Raw genomic sequence first — 20763 nt, 5'->3', positions numbered from 1 at the left:
TTCAGAACATTTGTTCCATAAGCCGAACTAAGAAAATATCTCCAATTCTCTCTGTTTGCTGCTTCGCTTTCTGGAATACCGCGCCTTTTCATTTCTTTATCCACTTGTTTGCTCCATCTATGCTTAGGCCTGACAATTCTGCGTGCACCGCTTTTTAGCGGGTTCATCATCGCTCATTCTTATGATATGGCCTAGCCAACGCAATCGTTGCATCTCGAAACGTTTATCTATTCGGATGTCGCTATATAGCAGATACAGCTCGTGGTTCATACGACGTCGATATTCACCGTCAACGCAGACTGGTCCATAGATCTTTCGAAGAATTTTTCTCTCCAACACACCAACACTGCCTTGTCTGCTTGCGCAAGTACCCAGGCTTCGGAACCCTACATCAGCACGCTTAGTATCAGTGTTTTGTAAAGCGTTGTTTTCGTTTGACGAGATGTGGCTTTGTTATTAAACTGCTTACTTGAGCCAAAGTAGGATATGTTGGTAAATATAATTCTTCTTTTAATTTCACAACTGATGTTGTTGCTGGTGTTTTCAGCAATGCCGAGATAGACGAAGTCCCTTACTACCTCAAAATTATAGGAACCAACGTCAACAGTTGGCCCGATATCTCTGGACACATTGCGCGACGACACCATTAACTTTGTCTTCTCGCCGTTTACCGCCAGACCCACTTTAGCCGATTCCGTTTCGACTTTTTCAAAGGTATCACTTACTTCCTTTACCGATCGACCTATGCACAGTGGATGCGCCCAACGACAAAAATCAAACAAATCATGTCATCGTTTTAAAAATTAAAAGATGCAAATCGCTTCAAAACATTCCAAATTTTTCGAAACTCAAATAATTTTTTCCATTTTTCGCGGTTCTTAAGGAGAAAAAGCTTCACAAACATGACTAATTTTGAAGAAAAAATGGATTTAAAAATGAGAAAAAAATTTTATATTCTAAGCGAATTTATGAAACAAATGTCTATTATTAACGCCTTAACTTAAGTTGAATCATTTAGTAAATTGTCTAAGCTTCATTTTTCTAGTTATGAAATTTCCTCTAAATTGCTAGGGTTGCCAAATATTTTGGTTATAATATTGGTCAAAATTAAAATATTTAATATAAATGTGTGGATTTCCTTAAAGTTTTAGTTACTTTCCAAAAATTCGCACAAATGGACACTAGTATCAAATTATAGCCTAGCGCCTGTACATTTCAAAGCTGTATAGACTTTTTGCGGAAATTTGCGGTTTTGGCTGTTATGACCAAAAGTTTAACTACCTTTTTATACCCTATACCACAATGTGGAAAAGGGTATAATAAGTTTGTTTTCCCAAAAATTCATGTAACGCCGCGAAATATTCGTCGTAGACCCCTCATGTGGTATACCAAACTTCATATCTCGACGAGATAAAGCGATTTAGCGATGTGTGTCCGTCCGTCCGTCTGTCCGTCCATTAAAAATTGTAATCAAGCTAGAGGCCGCAATTATGGACCGATTGTCACGAAATTTAGTATGGAGGTCGGGTTTGGACCAGAATAGAACTGATTAGTTTTTGGCGATGATCGTGAAATGTTAAAGGGATGAAATGGACCAAAAACAAAATTTTTGCTCGATTTTGTAGCCGCTCTGTAGGTCGCAATAATAGTCCGATCGGCGCGAAATTTTAAACGTAGTTTTGGTTTGAGATGAAGAAGTAGCGTGCAAGTCAACGGTATGATCGGATAATATTTAGCGGGTTAAATTGATCAAAACTTTTGTGTGAAAATTGGTAAAATTTCTAATGCACATCTTATAACTTTATCCCAAGAAGACGCGTTTAGTGGTATAGGGTATCACATGGTCGGCCCCGTCCGACTATAGTCTGTTCTTACTTGTTTAATTGCTGAATTTATATTTTTTGTATTTTTTAAATTTTTTTTATACCCTCAGCATTTATGCTAACGAGGGTATATACACTTTCATACGGGCAAAATGTGCCTCATCCCCCAAGTATGTTTGGACGAAATGTGTTTCAGACAATTTGGAGTTGATTGAGCAATGTCCGTCCGTCTGTCTGTCTGGCTGGCTGGAGCGCACGGTAACTCTCGAACGGATAAACAGATTCGGTTCAAATTTTGGCTTTATCCAAACTTAATTTAAGTTCGAAGATGGGCTATATCGGTCCACTTCTTCCGGTACCTCCCCCACAAAAGTTCGAAAATGTTCGGAAATTTTGTGCGCACGATAACTCTTGAAGGGAGTAACCGATTTGGTCCATACTTTGCCCATCGTGAAACGTGTACGAGACTTAAATAAGGTTTCAATATGGACTCAATCGGTCCATTCCTTCGGGTACCTCCCACACAAAATTTCGGAAAAGTTCAGTTTAGGGCCATCTTTCGAATCGCTTTGATTTTTGTTTTAGCAACTTGTATTTGCTGCCCTCCATACGACGGTACAAGTTTCATCAGGGGCAAGTCCATACTTCCTGAGAAAATAGCCTGAAAGTTGCAAAAAACCTCTATGACACCGTGTGAGGTGGTTGGAGCGCGAGATAACTCTCGAACGGATCTGCCGATTCGGTCTAAAATTTTGCCTTAGTAATATTTTGTCCAAACATAGTTTAAGTTTGAAGATAAGCCATATCGGTCCACTCCTTCAGGTACCTCCCCTACAAAAGTTCAAAAATGTTTGGAAAAATGGTTCGTACGGTAACTCTTGAAGTGAGTGGCCGAATTAGTCTATACTTTATACATCCTAATATATCTACCAGATATAGATTAGGTTCAAATATGGACTATATTTGTCCACTCCATCCGGTACCTCCCACACACAATTTCGGATAAGTTCACTTTAAGACCTGATATCGAATCACTTTGATTTTTGTTGAAGCAACTTGCATTCGCTGCCTCAATTACGATGGTAAACGTTTTTTTAGGGGCAAGTGTATACTTCTTGAGCAAACAGCCCGATTAGTGTAAAAACCCCCTATGGCACCATATTTTGTGGCTGGAGATCCACTTCCATAACTGTAAATGTCGATCCATTCCTTTTAGTATCTCCTCCGCAAAACTTTTGATCTTTAATCCTAATCAACATTTTTATCGTTTTAAACGCCCAAAATTTTTAAAACGACCTAAATACATACTTATTTTGGGAAACATTTTTTCAATATACACAAGCTGAGGGTATATCTCTGTCGGCAAAGCCGACTGATACTTTTTTACTTGTTATTATCCTTTCTTATATTTATGTTCATTATAGTGTTTTTGTACTATTAGAGATTTCTATTGTCATGATAACTTTGGGACACCCTAATGTTGGGCCACGCCAAAACGTGGAGATTTTCCCTGCACTGAGGACTAAAAATACATTATTACAAGTAATTCTGCAGAAAAAGGTGATTAAAGCTTATAAAGTACCGAAAAAGTATGGCAACCCTATATGGAGGCTGTACCGATATAAAATGTCTTTATAAGGTGGTGTTCTGAACTCTGAGTTAATTATTAAAACCAATTCGGTTAGAATATTTGGTTGACATATGCCCAAATAAATCGATATATAAATCATATGGGGAGTAAACTAAATCATGAACCAATACTGACAATTTTTCGTGGGGATCCTTACTATGCAATAATAACTCCTGGTACCGGATTACAGCAAATTTGGTTGATCAATGTCTTGGTAACAGTAAAAAACTTAAATTCAAGATGATTCGTTACAAGGGGACCACGCGAAATCTTGGACGTAGGACTGCATTATTTTTGTTAGAGTGTTTTTTGGCCACGAGGACCCATTGATAAAAATTTCAGTTCGATATGTTATCTAGAACTATTTTTGTCACACTTTCCCATGTAAGTGCCACCACTGTGCTATGATGTCAATGTCATCGGCATAAGCAATTAACATATGGCTGCTTGTATATATTGTACCACTTCTTTTCACCTTCGCATCTTGTATAACCTTTTCCAGCAGAATGTTGAAAAGATCACACGAGAGGCCATCACCTTGTCTGAAACCTCTTTTGGTACCAAACTCTTCGTAGAGGTTCTTTCCTATTTTAACTGAGGATCGTGTATCAGTTAATCTCATTCTACAAAGCCGGATGAGCATTGCAGGGATACCAAATTCATACATGGCTTGGAATACCTTTGAACGGAGGGGGCTGTCGAAGGCTGCTTTGTAATCGACAAAAAGATGGTAGGTGTCGATCTGCATCTCTTGGGTCATCTCCAGGATTTGTCGCAGGGTAAATATCTGGTCAATGTTGGATTTGCCAGGTCTAAAGCCGCATTGGTATGGTCCAATTATTTCATTGACCATAGGCTTTAGTTGTTCGCATAGTATCCCTGACAATATATTGTAGGCAATAGGGAGAAGACTTATGCCCCTATAGTTAGAGCATTCAGTCTTATTTCCTTTCTTGTGGACTACATGTTATTAGCGTGTCGCCTCCGGTTTTGAACAGCTCCGTACTTTGCATGTTTTCTATTGTATCGACTACAGACACTCTGCTGACTAAAATGTTGTTTTTAGTTTTTTGTTGTTGTAATCTTCGCTCAGTTATTCACTATTAAATGCAAGAAATTTTGTGTGTTAGGTACCCGAAGGAGTGGACCGATATAGTCCATATTCGAACCCTATCTATATCTGGAAGAAACAATACGATGTGCAAAGTTTGGACCGAATCGATTGCTCCCTTCCAGAGTTCTCGTTCGCACCATTTTACAGTAAATTGTTGAACTTTGGTGGGGGAGGTACCCGAAAGAATGGACCGATATGCCCAATCTTCGAACTTAAACTAAGCTTGTACAAAATATTACCATACCCAAAATTTGGTTCGTATCAGTTGATCCGTTCGAGAGTAATCGTGCGCACCAGCCAGTCATACAGACAGACACACAGACGGACGGACATGGCTAAATCAACTCAAAATTGTTTGAAAAGAATTTCGTCCAAACATACTTCGTCTAAAACCGTTATTTCGATGACGCACATTTTTGGTCGTATCAAAGTGTATATACCCTTCCAGCCTAAAGACTGAGGATATAAAACTAGATTGGGACTTGGAGGTATATAATCCCAGCAAAAAAGTCCTCCCAAAATCATGGGTTTTGTAAGGGAATTTTGGCAGCCGTAACTACTCGCAAACTCCCTTTCTTGCCCATTATTTTTACAAGGGCATGTCGCACTCAGTTTGTAGTTATTATACCCTCAGTCTTTAGGCTAAGGAGGGTATATACACTTTGATACGATGAAAATGTGCCTCATCGAAATAATGGTTTTAGACCCCAAGTATGTTTGGACGAAATGTGTTTCAGATAATTTGGAGTCGATTGAGCAATGTCCGTCCGTCTGTCTGTCTGTCCTGCTGGCTGGAGCGCACTATAACTCTCGAACGGATGAACCGATTTGGTTCACATTTTGGCTTTCGTAATATTTTGCCCAAACTTAGTTTAAGTTCGAAGATGAGCTACATCGGTCCACTCCTTCCGGTACCTCCCCCCACAAAAGTCCGAAAATGTTCGGAAAGTTTGTGCGCACGATAACTCTTGAAGGGAGTGACAGATTTGGTCCATACTTTGTATAGCGTAAACTTTCTATCAGATTAATATGAGGTTCCAAAATTGTCTCAATTGGTCCACTCCTTCGGGTACCCCCCACACAAAATGTCCGAAAAGTTCAGTTTAGGACCATCTCTCGAATCACTTTTATTTTTGTTGAAGCAACTTGCATTCGCTGCCTCAATTACGATGGTAAAAGTTTTTTAGGGGCAAGTCCATACTACCGAAGAGTGTAAAAACCCCCTATGGCACCATATGTTGTGGCTGGAGATCCACTTCCATAACGGTCAATGTCGATCCATTCCTTTCAGTATCTCCTCCGCAAAACTTTTGATCTTTAATCCTAATCAACATTTTTGTCGGTTCAAACGCCCAAAATTTTTAAAACCCCCTAAATACATACGTTTTTTGGGAAAAATTTTTTCAATATACACAGGCTGAGGGTATATCTCTGTTGGCAAAGCCGACTGATACTTTTTTACTTGTTTTATGACCACTAGAATAACTAGTTATTCTGTGGCCACTAGAAGTTGAAAAGTAAGTTGAAAAAAATTCTATTTTTAGAACAGTTGATGTGGAGAATTTGTTTTTGATTTCAACACACTTCTTATTTTCATTTTACTTTATTTTATTTCGCTCGCTGAGCGAGTTGAACACACGAACCCTCTGATTTCTAGCCAAATACACTACATACTACGCACACGAACATTAAGGGTTGCTTAAGAACTTAAATGTGCAGTGCACATGTGCACCACGAACTGTTATTTTTTAATTAAAAAAAACTCGCGTGCCGACAGTGAGCGTTGAACACACAACCCTAGGATTTATAGTCGGACACACACTCACTGTGCCACCGTCCTCATTACTTAGTGAGGAGCAAAGTAAGTAGGTTTGCCTTGTAATTTTTTTAAGAAGTATCCCATTACTTTTCAGATTACTTGTAATGGGAAAAGAAGCTTGTTTACATTACTTTGTAATGGGTTACGTAATGACTAATGTATCCGAATATTTGCTGGGATTATATATCAATAAATTTTCAAAAAATATTATTGTTATTGTGTTTTTAAGTGTAATCTACTTTTGTTAAATGGAGCGTTACTATAAATCGCTCATTTACTCAAAGAGTGGCATAACTCAAAAAATGCGTTTTCTAAGTTAGCAATTTCTGTTTTTTTCTACGACTTCTACTTTATCTTTTGTCAAATTTTCGTGCTCATATCCCTAAAACTCAACGAGTTACAGCTCATTTACAACGGGTTTGTCATAACTCAACAAAAACGTTTTTTGATTTTGTGTAGCACTAAAACAGTTCAAATTATGATTGATCTTGCACAGAAATTTAGCACTTATATCTATCTAGATATTTGCAAAATATGGTCCAAGAAGTTATTTTATTTTTTTGTGTAATAATTTTTTAAGCTTGGTAGTCAAATTTCTATTTCCGAATTAAAACGGGTTTTTATCGAAACTGGGTTTTTTGAAATGTGCCACTCTTTGAGTAAATGAGCGAAATTTTCTGCAATGTTCAATCCAATTCTTTTTTGACAAAATAAACTGAATTTCCTAGATTTCGAATAACCAAATCAAGACTGTAACTAGCCGCAACACTTGCTGATAAATTGCCTGAAAATATAGCTTAAATCCTCAAAATACCAAAAATCGGGAGGTATCGTTATATGGGGGCTATACCAAAATATTATCAGATGTTGTTCATATTTGGTCCATTATTTCCCACGGATACAGACTGAGGTTGTGCAAAATTTCAGAAACATATCTAAATTCGGTTGCAAATTATTACCCTTACATCCCCAATTTTTTTCCTTCTTCCAATAGTTATTTTGAAAACATATAATTAAAGTGTATGACAAAACTAAGTTATAACATAAATTTCGGAGCGTAACTCCCCCTGTTTCGGAAGATACAGTACATTATTTCTGATATTTATTTGGTCATTATTTTTTGGAATTTGTAAATAAAAATGTTTTAATCGTTCAGGTCTTACTTTTGAAGAAACGATTAGAACTGTGAGAACCAGCTAAGACACCCCCCCCCCCCCCACTCAAAGTAGAATCAACCTATGAACATGAACACATTCTTAACTCTCCCCTGCGTTGTTTGTTTACTTTATTACAATACAAATATTGGAATTAGATTTCCTAAACAAACTGCTATGGCTATGTTTGTCATGCTTGTCATATTTCGAACTACATATTGTTTTACTTGAGAGATATTAGATAGACGATACGAACAGACAGACATTCGTAATTGGTATTTGATTTGCTTGATGTGATAATTTGCAGTTTAGCAGCGATTGTTGTGCGCACACCTTCAATTTATTTCACATTATCCAAAATAAACAAATTAGCAGCGATATGTGTTGTGGGGTGTGATGCGGATGTGTGTGGAAAATTAAGAAAATAAACATAGGAATAAAATGTAGGATTAAATATATGCATACATATGTACATTAGGGTTATTACTTTTTTACATTTTTTTTCAAAAATGATTTCCTGTAGTGAGAATGAATGAACTTTTGCCTATTAATGCCTAAAATAACATTAATTCCATTTTATTATAAAAAAGGTTCGGTACAAACCACTTTGAATTTTTTTTTGAAGAAATACTACGAATTGAAAATAAAATATTTTCCTTTACTAAATTACTAAAATAACTTTTATTCCAATTTTTATGATATATGAAATAAAGTTATATCTTTATAAGTAAAAATAGTTGGCAATGGCATCAGTTGAGAACGGCTGGACCGATTTGGATAATTGTGAAATGTTCCTCATAACCCAATGTAGGTTTTTGTGCAAAGAACATTTGACCATGCCAACTTTTTTCAATTTTCAGTTTCAATCTTTTCTACAAAAACTGCTGAACTAATTTTCCTGAAATTGTCAGGGAATGTAAAGGGATGGTACCCGGTGAAAATAGGCTATATATTTTGTTGAATTTCCAAATAACACGCAGACAAAAAATATTTTTCGCTTTTGTTGGAACAAAAATATTTGTTTTGGTTCCAAAAATGTATTTGTTTTGTTCAAACATTGTCATCCAAATCCAAAAATACCATCTTTTGTTCCAAACATAGAAAACAAAAACAACTTTCGAATTTCCGCAATATTGTAAAAATCGTTAACAATACCGATTGTAGGAACTATCATAATCTAATTTTGATTACAAAAAGTATTGTCAACCCAGAAAACCAGCCCAGAAATTTTGGATTTGAGTGTATATACTTCTCATATACACTTTTCATATAACTTGGATATAAATGTCGCGTATAATATTGCAATCATTGATGAACACAATACATGGTTTGCTGAATTGGCTGACAACAAAGACAAACAAAACCATAAGAAACTCCGGTATAACACCAAACCTCAAAGCACAATGAAGATAGAAGAATGAAACAAAACAGAAACAAATAAAAACAAGAGTCTCATTGTTGGTATACATACACACAAAAACAAAGATAAAGGCATCATGTCATACAAACAAACCTCACCATAATTGTTTTTTTTTTTTAACACGGCATCGAATGGCGAGAGAAGAGAAAAAATTATCGAAGAAAAGAGAGAACTATTGTCCAGTTGACAAAAACTATTTTTGGTTTTAACAAAACCCAATTGTTGGAATCACAATACTACATTTGGAATTTAACAATATCTTTACAATACATATTTTGCTCTTCGAATATTGTTGGATTAATCATATTTTTTCTCTGCGTGAATTAGGCGAAGTTTTTCTATACTAAATTCCGTCAAATTTGCATAAATTTCATCAAAATCGCAGAACAATTTTGTGTTTGGTTCGTCGAATACATGAAATTGGCCGAAAATATACATATGAACATATATGGGAGCTACATATATCCAAATCTGAACCGATTTTAATATAATTTGGCAACTTTATTTCTGGATCAAATTCCGTCACTCATTTCATATTTTATTGAAATTTTACATAAATAGTCAATTTTTCATTCCGTAAAAACCTAAGTTGGACTATGATAATCATTTCAAAAAATAAATCATCCAAATCGGTCCAGACGATGTTAAAAATATTAATTTTGTTTTAACTGTTTATTTACAACGTAATCATTTTTTTTTTGTTATTTTCTCTTTTCAGTCAAAGGTCGCGAGTGCACCACACACGAGGAATGTTCAGCGATAGAAAACTCAAGTTGTGTTCGAGATCCAGATGATTATAAAATGCGATGTTTATGTGGCAATGACAATCCTCCCAACAATGGTCTATGTCCAGATGTTGTAAAAGGTAATTCATTTAATTGTGTGCTTACAAATTTTTTGTACCTTATAATTGTTTGTATTCACTCACTGTTGCTGTTTCCATGTCACAAAAATGGAATGAATCTGTGTCCTTTGCATATTTAAAACAAAAACAGCCCTAATGATGAGCTGCTATATTTGTTGTACACTTCAGTTAGAAAAATATGTTCCTTCATTAGAAAATGTAATTGTGCATAGTTTTGTTTGTTTAATTCCGTAGAGAATAATTAGATGACACTATTCTTAGAATATTTTTAAAATAAAAACACTATTTGTTTTTCATAAGTTGGATATAATATACATACTCGTGTGTGTAATGCATATGGGGCTGTACTGTGGGGCGTTATCACAGTAATGCTGTCATAATTAGAACGACCACGCTCGCTAATGTTCACTAATGACATAAAAACCAACTAAAACAAGTACCAACGGCGTTAAGTTGAGTTTTAAGTTCTGCGCCACATCAATCCTTATTCTTAGGAGAAGTGGAATATATCACTAACTGGAGTATATCACTTCTTTAAACAAGGTTTAATACCATGTTACAGTCATTCCATTTCGACAATGCATGCACAAATTGAAAATGTGTAAAATGAGGAGGTAGCTGTCTACATTCCAAAAAATTATCCTATATTTATCATTTTCTGCGTGGAGATTTTCTACCCATTTCTATGAACCCGCCATATCCCTCTAATGACAGCTATATTAAAACGTACATCTTCACTCACAATTCTCTGTAGATATTGGTTATACCCATGTTGAATACAATTTGCCAAATTTCAACCATTTCGGTAGGATGGTGTGTCCAAATCATCAAATTGGGTGGTACGTCCTCTGGGGGTCCAACGAAGACTAAGTAGCACATCAGATAATGCGGCTAAAATTTTTAAAATTCCGAAAATCGCTTCTATGGGTTACATCAAAACATAGACCTGTATATCCCCAACGAAGACTATTTACCGAGTTAGAGCCTTCAAAATAGCGAACAATCAGAAGGTACCGTCCTATGGGGGGATATATGAAAAAGTGGACCTATTCTGACAAATTTCTGGGAGAAAGTTCTTTGGTCCCAAAGAGGATGATGATGATGTCTCAGGACGTCCTTTCTGCTACCTGAACATCGAAACGGTTGGGAATTTCTCTGAAGCGGTGATTAGTGGACTCACTGAAACTAGGCCAAATAGCTATCCTTGATTGATGAAAGCACGGCGTTCAGAGGTGATGAAATCGGGCGGTCTGCTGATGAAGGCAGGTATGAGGAGATGGTTTGACCCAAGAAACACGACGGTTATGTCTGCCGAACTGTTACACTCTCCTCCAATTCTGGTTGGGGCGTTCTCATTGACCGAGAAAAACGTATAGCTATCAATCTGCTCAGCCCGAGATGTACCCCTCCGGTCTGTTCCGAGGACCGAATGCCACAACTCATGGTGAGCATTAAAGTATCCCATGACCTGACGTTGTAACCATCACAACGCTGTAAGCTGCAGTTGTTGTTCAACTGGGTTTACTGCACCAACGTCCACTATTTCCTCGATTTTATCTCGGAGTCGGTTGCAGCTAAATTGCAAAAATGATGCATTTCAAGGGATTGGAAAAATAAAGGTTGGTGTTAAATGCTGTGTGTGGGGCTGCTGTTTGGGGGGACTACGGATGAGTCAAGTAATCTGACGACGACTCACTGGGGGCTGTGTACACTAGGGATATGACTTTTATAAAGTGATTCGATAAAAAAGTTCCGCACAAAAAGCCTTTAAAGTTTTTATTGTTTAGAAATTTAAACAATTTTTGAAGGCACTGTAAGCGGATATTTAAGTGAAAACAAGGTATAGGGGCACACGACATAACCGTTTGTTTCTAACTAATTTCATCATCGTATTATAACATATATATAATTTTATGTTATATATAACTTTATTTCATATATCATAAAAATATAAATTGGTTTGTGCGGGACCTTTTTTAAAATTTAAATGGAATAAAACTTATTTTAGTCATTAATAGGCAATAATAAAATGGAATGAATGTTATTTTAGGCATTAACAGGCAAAAGTTCATCCATTCTCATTGTACTTTACGGGGTGGTACCCGAAAGAGTAGACTGATAGAACAATTCTTCCAATTTGAACTAAGTTTGGATAAAATATTACGAAGACCACATTTTGGATTAAAGCAATTGATCCTTTCGGCCGTTAGCATACACTCCTTCCAGGCAGATGGATAGGCCTAAAAGCGGAGGATATAAAAAATTAAAATATGTTTGTGCATATAGAAAAAATTAATTGTAGATTTAATTTTACCCTACACCACTATGTGGGGAGGGTATTATAAGTTGGATTTGACTAAAAAGTTTGTAAAGCATCGAAATAATGGTCGTGGACCAGCGTTGATCGGAAATCGTCAAAAAATCGTCAGATCGTCAATAAAATTTGGAAAATCGTCAAAAATCTTGAGCATAGTCCAAAACTAGGTTTGGTTACTGCTTAATGTGAATTTTTCGTTTATAGTTGTTGGCGTTTTTTATTGTTGGACTGCAGAATTTTACATTTTTGTGTTTATTTCAGCGTGAGTCCATATTTTGTTGTATTCAAGTATTTGAATAACAACAAAATGTTTTACAGTGGATATGAAATTGATTAGTTGCAGGCGGAGGGTAGCGAATACTATAGTTTCAGTTGTCACCAAACAACTTCATCAGTTCCCTTTTCAGCCGACTCTGTATCGATAAACAGGTCAATAAGCCCATCCAGCAAATTAAACAAAATGAGACATTTGCTGTATGGCCCTAAAGCTGATTACCCTACAAATTGAGTCGAACTTAAGAAATTCATATCCACCACTGTTTTTATGTCTTCTTTGCTTTGCAAAGAATACGAGCATAGAAATGTTGCTTCAATAAGCGGGGGTAAAACAACGAGAAAGTTGTTGTTTTTGCATTACGCATTGATCAACAAGGCCGTGCTGATGCCTATTATTGTTGTTGGCGTTTTTTATTGTTGGACTGCAGAAGTTTACATCTTTGTGTTTATTTCAGCTTGAGTCCATATTTTGTTGTATTCAAGTATTTGAATATGACAATGAGTCTGAAAACATAAGATATACAGTGCTGATCAAATCATTTGCAACTCAGATCCCTATATCACATTCAATCTATTTTTAGGGACATTTTGAGTTTTGAAATATATTTGTGTTTTAATTAATTGTCTTTCGAGTTGAGCTGTTTTGACCTAAGAGGTACATTGAAAAATTAGAAATCCACTGAAGTCCCACACATTCAACCATTACGCTACGTTTCATGGGTGGTTAAATCCGATGATCTGGTATATTAGAGTGTCATTTTTAGTGGGTGGACGAAGGCTAAGCTTGGTAACTAGTATTTATACCACAAATCATTTGAAAATTGTATATTCGAATTATTTATTTTATTTTAATGCCAGTTATTTAATTCCAATCTTTTCCTATAGTCCGACTTATGGCAACCCTACTTTTCAATGCTTTATTACAAATACTATGACAGCTTTTTTCCACCTTTATTAGTATCTGACCTTCTGTATCGGAAGATTTTTTGATCATCAATATTTGTGAACGGAAGCTTTGACAAGTTGATGGTGGTTTAGAACGCTAAGACGCCAGCAACCGTGTCACTTGGTTGCCGGAGACCCAGGTTCGAATCCCAGCCTGGCCTTCGTCTTAGGTCAAAACAGCTCAACTCGAAAGAGAATTAATTAAAACATCACTATAAAATGACCTTCGCCTTAATAAGGTAAAACAAAAAATATATTTGTTTTTGTTATTTGATTTTTTATTGACCCTATTTTCAAGATTTAAAAATGAATATTCAGCTTTGAACACTTATGTTACAAAATGTGTGAAATATCGGAGGAACACATGTTTTAGCCTGATCAATAGATGTCATCAATAGATGTTAAAATAAGACTTGACACCGATAAATCTATACAAACCCCTCCGATACAAACCAAGGATACCGGTATACCAAAATGGGCAAATTTTGTGGAAAACAGTAATTTCCAGGAAAAATGGAATTTTTTATAGAAATTTTGCAAAAAAATATCTGGTATTGTTTTCCGAGTAGTGAAACCGAGTACTTCTCGTCGATTTAAATCAATATTTAAGTTATATGACTTGAAAAAATATTCTTGATCACTAGATGGAAAGATAATAGAATTTGTCCCTTTATACAAAAAAGTTGAACCTAAATGTAGAAGGTGTTTTATATTGCATGAGGTCGAGATATTTATCAGATCCATGAACTAATCGGATAGATAACATGTCAAAATCGCACCATGTACACACCAGAAGTGTCGTATAACAGGGTGCTTTGGTATAATACCGCCTCTAATCTCTGCAGTCATGGCTTCCCCTACCCTTTATACTTGTAATTTAGTTATAAGTATAAACATTTAATAAATAAAATACCGCCTCTAAGCGTATATATGACCACGTAAAACTAGTATATTTTGCAAGTCTGTTTAAGTTCTTATCGGACCCGATCAGCTTAAGCTAACCAAATTCATATAGGAAGTTCCGGGACTCTAATAGGGACTCTAGACTATTAAATATCGAATAAAACCTTGGTATTTAACAATTATTCTTAAAGCACAGGATTCCAAAGGGTATTTTAGTTTACATAATTAACTGTCTTTTTAACGATGTCTTCAGATACTAAATAAAATGTTTAACTCACAATATATTATCAAAACAAAAACAATTTCTTCAGATTTTGAATCAAGTTTTCCCAGTTGCAAATGTTTTGAGCAGAGCCAAAAGTGAGTTCGACCTTTGTTTTGTAAATTTTTGTAAAATAACTCCAGTTTTTGCAAACAAATTTTTGAAACTAAAAGGGACCGAATAAACAATCAATCTACAAAAATATTTGCATTTCAAATCCACAAACTACCTCAAGACTATATAAAATATGAACTAGTCATTCCAGTTGCAAATGTTTTGAGCAGCACTGTACTTAATCTATCTTAAATACCGCCAAAAAAAGGTTTCATCAGATAAGAGTTTCCCCATGGCTATCGAGTTTGCAACAATGCAGCAAGGTAAATACACTGAGAGTTTTGAATGACAGCTTTGCTGAAATATCGCCTGATTGACTGTGTGACCGTCAATGTCTTTGGGTCATGACTGACTAATTGAACTCTTAAAGAGCACAGAAAGCTGGTCTCCTACATTTTTCACACTGAGATAGACGATTTTCATCCATCAACAATCCTAAACGATATAATTGGAATGTGAGACAAAAAAGCTCAAACTACCTGTATTCCAGATATGTACCTATAGCCAACCTTGCTGAAAATTGCTAAGAACATTAAAAAGTTCATAAAAGTTTGCAACACTATTTTCTTTAAATTCTTCCGTTAACTTTTGGTTAAAATATAGTTATCCTGTTTTATTTCATGCAATTTTGGCTAAAGTGAAAAATCGTCATTTCAAAGCATAAATTTTCATTTTCCAATTTTGGCCCAAAAAATCGTCAAAATGACAATAAATCGCCAAATTCGGCAACACTGTCGTAGACCCATACTTATGTATACCAAAATGAATGTCTCGATGAGCTGAGTCGATCTTGCTATGTGTGTTCGTCCCTCCGTCTGCCCATCTAAACGTTGTAATCACGCTACAGATCGCAATTTTGGTGATGGTCTGATAAAATATATAATATAAAAATTATTTGGCGAAAAAGTCAACGTTTTTTTCCAAAGCGAATACATCAGCCTGTATAAAGGGTATACCAGAAGCAAAACCTGACAATGAAAGTGGAAAATATCACCTTTCTAACGATGCTAAAGAATATATCGCAATAGTCACTAATAAAACCCAACTTTTCATTTTTGCGATTTTAATTGTAATGACGAATATCAAAGGTTTGGTTGGGGACCTTCCAAAGCAAAGAATGACTCTGAAAGTAGAAAATCCCATCTTTACAATGATGCAAAGTAGGTTGGCGCAGGTGAACAAATAACGGAGATATCGCAATAGCCGATATTACATCCCATTTTTCCATTTTTTATCGCACTATAGGTCGCAGTTTTGATTGGAACGAAATTTTGAGTGTTAATGGGGTTCCCACAGAGGAAGAAGCTTATTGATTGATAATATTCAGGGATTGGAATGGGCAAAAAACTTATGTGGAGAACATTCTAGAAGGCGTATTCTAAAAAGAAATCCTGTCAGGGAAGAATATAAGATTTCCTTTACAATGTTGCAAAGTAGGTTAGCGTAGCTGGAGATATAACGGAGATATCGCAAATGTCGGTAATGGATCCCATTTTTTGTAATCACGCAATTTTGGTAGGACGAATTGCGACATTTTGGTGGTTAATAGGGCTCCCAGAGAGGAAGAAGCATATTGATTTTGGTGATTGTCGGATAATATTCAAGAGTCGGAATGGGTAAAAACCTTATAAGGACAAAAATTCAAATTTTTATTCTTATGCGAACATCTCCGCTTTTAGAAGCACATCTTACTTTCACATTTTTATACCCTCAGCATTTATGCTAACGAGGGTATATACACTTTTATACGGGCAAAATGTGCCTTATCGAAATAATATTTTTAGATCCCAAGTATGTTTGGACGAAATCCGTTTCAGACAATTTGGAGGCGATTTAGCAATGTCCGTCCGTCTGTCTGGCTGGAGCGTACGATAACTCTCGAACGGATCAACCGATTCGTTCCAAACCTTGGCTTTCGTAATATTTTGTCCAAACTTATTTTAAGTTCGAAGATAAGCCTTATCGCGCCACTCCAACAGGTACCTACCCCCTCCTCCTAATCCCCAAAAGTTCAAAAATGTTCGGAAAAATTGTGCGCACGATAACTCTTGAGGGGCAGTGTCCGATTTGGTCCGAATTTTACACATGGTAATATATCTACCAGATATAGATCAGGTCCTAATATGAACTATATTTGTCCACTCCTACGGGACTCGATGGCAATCGTGTATGTTTGCGTCGGCTTTGATGTATTCGGATGCTATTCGGGTGACTGTCAACTCGGCAGTCGTCGGGTGTATGGCTCGGCTCTGTGGTGTTCTGATTGTTGTCGGCTCGTTGACAATCGTCGTATGTGTGTCTCGGGTCTGTAGTATTGGCAATCATGGGGTATGTGGCTCGGCTCTGTGGCATTCGGGTTGCTGTCGGTTCGTTGGGTATGTGGCTCGACTCTGTGGTACTCGGGTTGCTGTCGGCTCGTTTGCAATCGTCGGGTATGCGGCTCGGCTCTGTCGTAGTCGGCTTGTTGGCGGCAGTCGTCGGATGTTTGACTCGGCTCGGGATGCTGTGGAGGGAAGAGGTCGTTTAATATTTAGGAGCTGGTTATGAGCATGAGCTGGCTATGATCGTTGAGTTGCCTATGAGCGTCGAGCTTGCTAAGAGCTTGGAGCTTGCCAGAGCTTGGAGCTTACTAAGAGCTTGGAGCTTACTTAGATCTTGCTTAGAGGATTGGAGCTTGCTAAGAGCTTGGAGCTTGAAAATAGTCTGGAGCTTGCTAAGAGGCTTGGAGCTTGCTAAGAGGCTTGGAGCTTGCTAAGAGCTTGGAGCTTACTAAGAGACTGCTAGGAACGTGTTCGAATCGTAGCTAACGAGTAACAAGATTGCGGACGAGCCACACGTCTTGTCGGCAGGTGATCGACCCCTTCGGTGAATAAAACCAGAATACATATTCGGGTAGTTATATGGAGTGAATGAGAATTATTGTGTAGCAGTGATTGTAGTTAATTACACCGAAGATAAATTTATCAACTGTGCTAATTGTGCAGTTGTAGTTGATGGAAATGAATGCGTGTAGGAGTATATGAAACGGTAACTTTACAATCTTCCAATATTTTGTCCAAATTTAGTTTAACTTGTAAAATGGTCCATATCGGTCCTCTGCTTTGGGTATCTCCCAAACAATAGTTCAACATTTGTGTCTAAGTGCAGTTTAAAGTCAGTTCGAAGATCCTTTGGAATGCATACCGCTGCTGTTCGTTGTGGTCCTGTTTGCAGACATATTATGTTATCCGTGGACAAGTCCATTCTTTCTGGCATACTGGTCCAAAAGTTATACAGACTAGTGGGCGCGATATATATCGAAAAGATATGATTCTCAAAATAAGATCCACTTCCATAATGAACTATGTTGGTCCATTTCTTTATGTACTTCCTCCGAAACATAATCCTAATCCGAAATTTAATCCTAATCCACATTTTTGTCGACAAGTTCAATTGTCCAAAAAGGGCCACAAAATTCTGAAAAGACCCTAAATACATTCGATCTGTCCGTAGATGAAAGTTTTAATTCACATAGGCTAAGGGTATTCTCTGTCGGCAAAGCCGACTGATACTTTTTTACTTGTTTTACTAGAATTATACTGGCAAGTATGTTAGTTTTGATTGGATGCGTTTCAACAATGAAGACATTCCGAGCTTTAAAATGTTCCCAATTGCGTTACCAAAATTAGTGAAATGCTTGTGATGTTGAAAAAGACTCTGGGATATCCCAATTTCCAATTTATGGAATTTTATTTCCATGTCAGATATTTCTGCTTCTGTTGGACATGTTCCAAGGAGAGAGCTTGGTATTGAAACTAAGCCAACTGAGCTTTAAATTAATACAAATGTGGCATTTATGGTAAAATATCAGAGTTATTGCAAGAGGCGCTAAGCAAAGTTCTCAATCAGTTCCAAGTAGATGTCGACAGTACTCAAATATAACTTTAAATATTAATTAGTTTGGTTCAGTTCGCCTTAAATCATTTGGTATTAAAACCAGATAGGTGACAACTTTAGTATCTCCCTAAATAATATGTTTACGAGTGAAAAGCTTAGGCACAGGGGTAGTAGTGTAGGGTATCACATAGTCGGCCCCGTCTCGACTATAGCCTTTGCTCACTTGTTTAGTAATTATTTTGGAGTTTGGCAAATTAGGCCCTTCTTAAAGGTGTGCGAGTGTTAGGTATACTCGTGCAACTTTAAACAGGGCCCAGTTTAACCAATTTATACCTGCATTTATTGTCAAAATATCTTGTTGTGATTTGAAATCGAAGGAGAATATACAAATATTTTTTCGCAACACCATACAACTTAAGGCAAGGTCACATTAGTCAAAGGCACTGAAATTTATGCTCACTTGCTCTCAGTAAGCGCACACTGCCGGTCCCATAAGATCACATTTGCCTAATGTGATCATACCTTTAGAAAAATATGTATGCGTATTATTTATTGGGAAATTCGTCTCCTGGATAACCTTATACTTTAACAATGCCTGTGAGTATAGTGATATATGTATGCATATCGTTCACCAAAAAAGTTTTTTAAATTCTATTTGTGTAAATCTAGTACAACAACAACAACCTTGTATTTACATGAGAACTGTACCTTGTTGATGATGAATGCGTGTTAACTGTGTTTAATTCATTGTTCTTTCCTCACAATGTAGTAGAACAAACCAAAACAATAGCCATAAGACGTCTGACCAATGACAGCCTTCACCTTAACTTCAGCCTTAAATCCATCTCACATTGTCAAAGTAATAAAAACGAATATTATACAAACTCATAAAAGAAAGGACATAAAAAGAACTTCAAAATCAAATGGCAAAACGAGAAAAAATATGAATATGAATTTTTGAAGCGATTTTGGTTGAATTTCTCATTTGCTTTTGTTTGTTTACTTTTGCCAGGTCTACGTCATCGATGCAGTGGCAACTATGAGTGCGAGGATGGCCTAATCTGTACCTATGAAAACACGAATCGGACCATTGGTGTTGCCAAGTTTATGTCGTCGAAAACCAAGTTGTGTTTGTGTGACAACGAGAGAGGCTATTTTGAGGATGTACAGCGTGATATCTGCAGTGGTGGTAAGTGTGTAAATGTGTGAGTGTGATATTTGAACCGCAAAACCATTGGAAAGAAAATATTATTGTAATTTTACATGAATTCAATTTGTATTAAATTACAGTAGAACTTGAAAAATAATGCGACAAAATACTGAAATTCTTTTAAAAATCTTTCAAAAGTTTGTATATTTTCTATTGGATTCAACTGTTGTTCATTATTAATATTATTATCACTATTAATTACCTCCCTCTCATTTATCCCTTTCTTTTTAATTTCAGCCGTAATGCAGGCCCTTAGCGACATGGTGTTATCAATGCTGACATCCCTGTTACCGCCCATTGTCTATTCCTGCTTAAAGAATCACTTTTAAAAAAAGTAGAACAATAACAAAAGCAGCAAACAGCAAAACAAAAATTTCACAGCATTTTCAAAACAAAAGAAGAAAACAAATAATTTTAATGTAGAATAACTTTTTGGCACTAGAAATAATTTTCTTTTTCATATTAGAGGAAATCAAATTAATGAAAATAATGAACCAAAGTAGTCTAAAAATTCCGTCAATTATTCTTTACGAACCAAACTACAAATGAAAACATAATCCCAGACATACATACATATATTATGTCATGTATTCATCTACATACTCTTACTATGGTCATATTAAAAATTACATTTGTGTTTTTTTTTTAATAAAATCCTAGCTTAAGAAGAAGGAGAAGAAAATGCTTCAAGAAGAGAAAAAGTAATGTAATCACTGCACCTCCCAATTTTCTACATCTGTGATTTTCATTTAACTATATATGTATGTCATTTTAATATGCAATAAAATTATTATTTAACAATTATAATGAATAAATCAATTTAAAAAATAAAATTTAAAAATAATTGTAATTAATATGTTGTGTGTGGATATAACTTCAACTTAATATTTCTCAGCAACCCCACACACACCAATTGTTAGGTGTATGATTGATTACTCTCCATATTGATTTAAGCCATTTATATATAGGGACTAAAAGTAAGTCACATTGATCCAGGTTTCGGCATACAGTAACAAAAATGTAAGCAAACACTGT

General features: G+C 36.1%; 1 protein-coding gene across 1 annotated transcript in view; it reads left to right on the top strand.

Moving 5' to 3' along the window:
- The window catches only part of sosie (oogenesis-related protein sosie), a 36285-nt gene extending 15724 nt beyond the window's left edge, over window positions 1-20561 (top strand). Inside the window, exons 2-4 of the mRNA XM_073960113.1 lie at window positions 9679-9825; window positions 19531-19707; window positions 19966-20561. Of these exons, the coding sequence (XP_073816214.1) occupies window positions 9679-9825; window positions 19531-19707; window positions 19966-20057 (416 nt within the window). The 3' untranslated portion in view covers window positions 20058-20561. The remainder of the gene's footprint in view (window positions 1-9678; window positions 9826-19530; window positions 19708-19965) is intronic.
- The last annotated feature ends 202 nt before the right edge of the window (window positions 20562-20763 follow it).

Source organism: Musca autumnalis, unplaced genomic scaffold, assembly GCF_047663935.1.
Source record: "Musca autumnalis isolate F117 unplaced genomic scaffold, ASM4766393v1 scaffold_1, whole genome shotgun sequence".
Classification (NCBI taxonomy): domain Eukaryota; kingdom Metazoa; phylum Arthropoda; class Insecta; order Diptera; family Muscidae; genus Musca; species Musca autumnalis.
The sequence above is the reverse complement of the archived record's forward strand: the minus strand, read 5'-3'. Positions and strand labels throughout refer to the sequence as shown.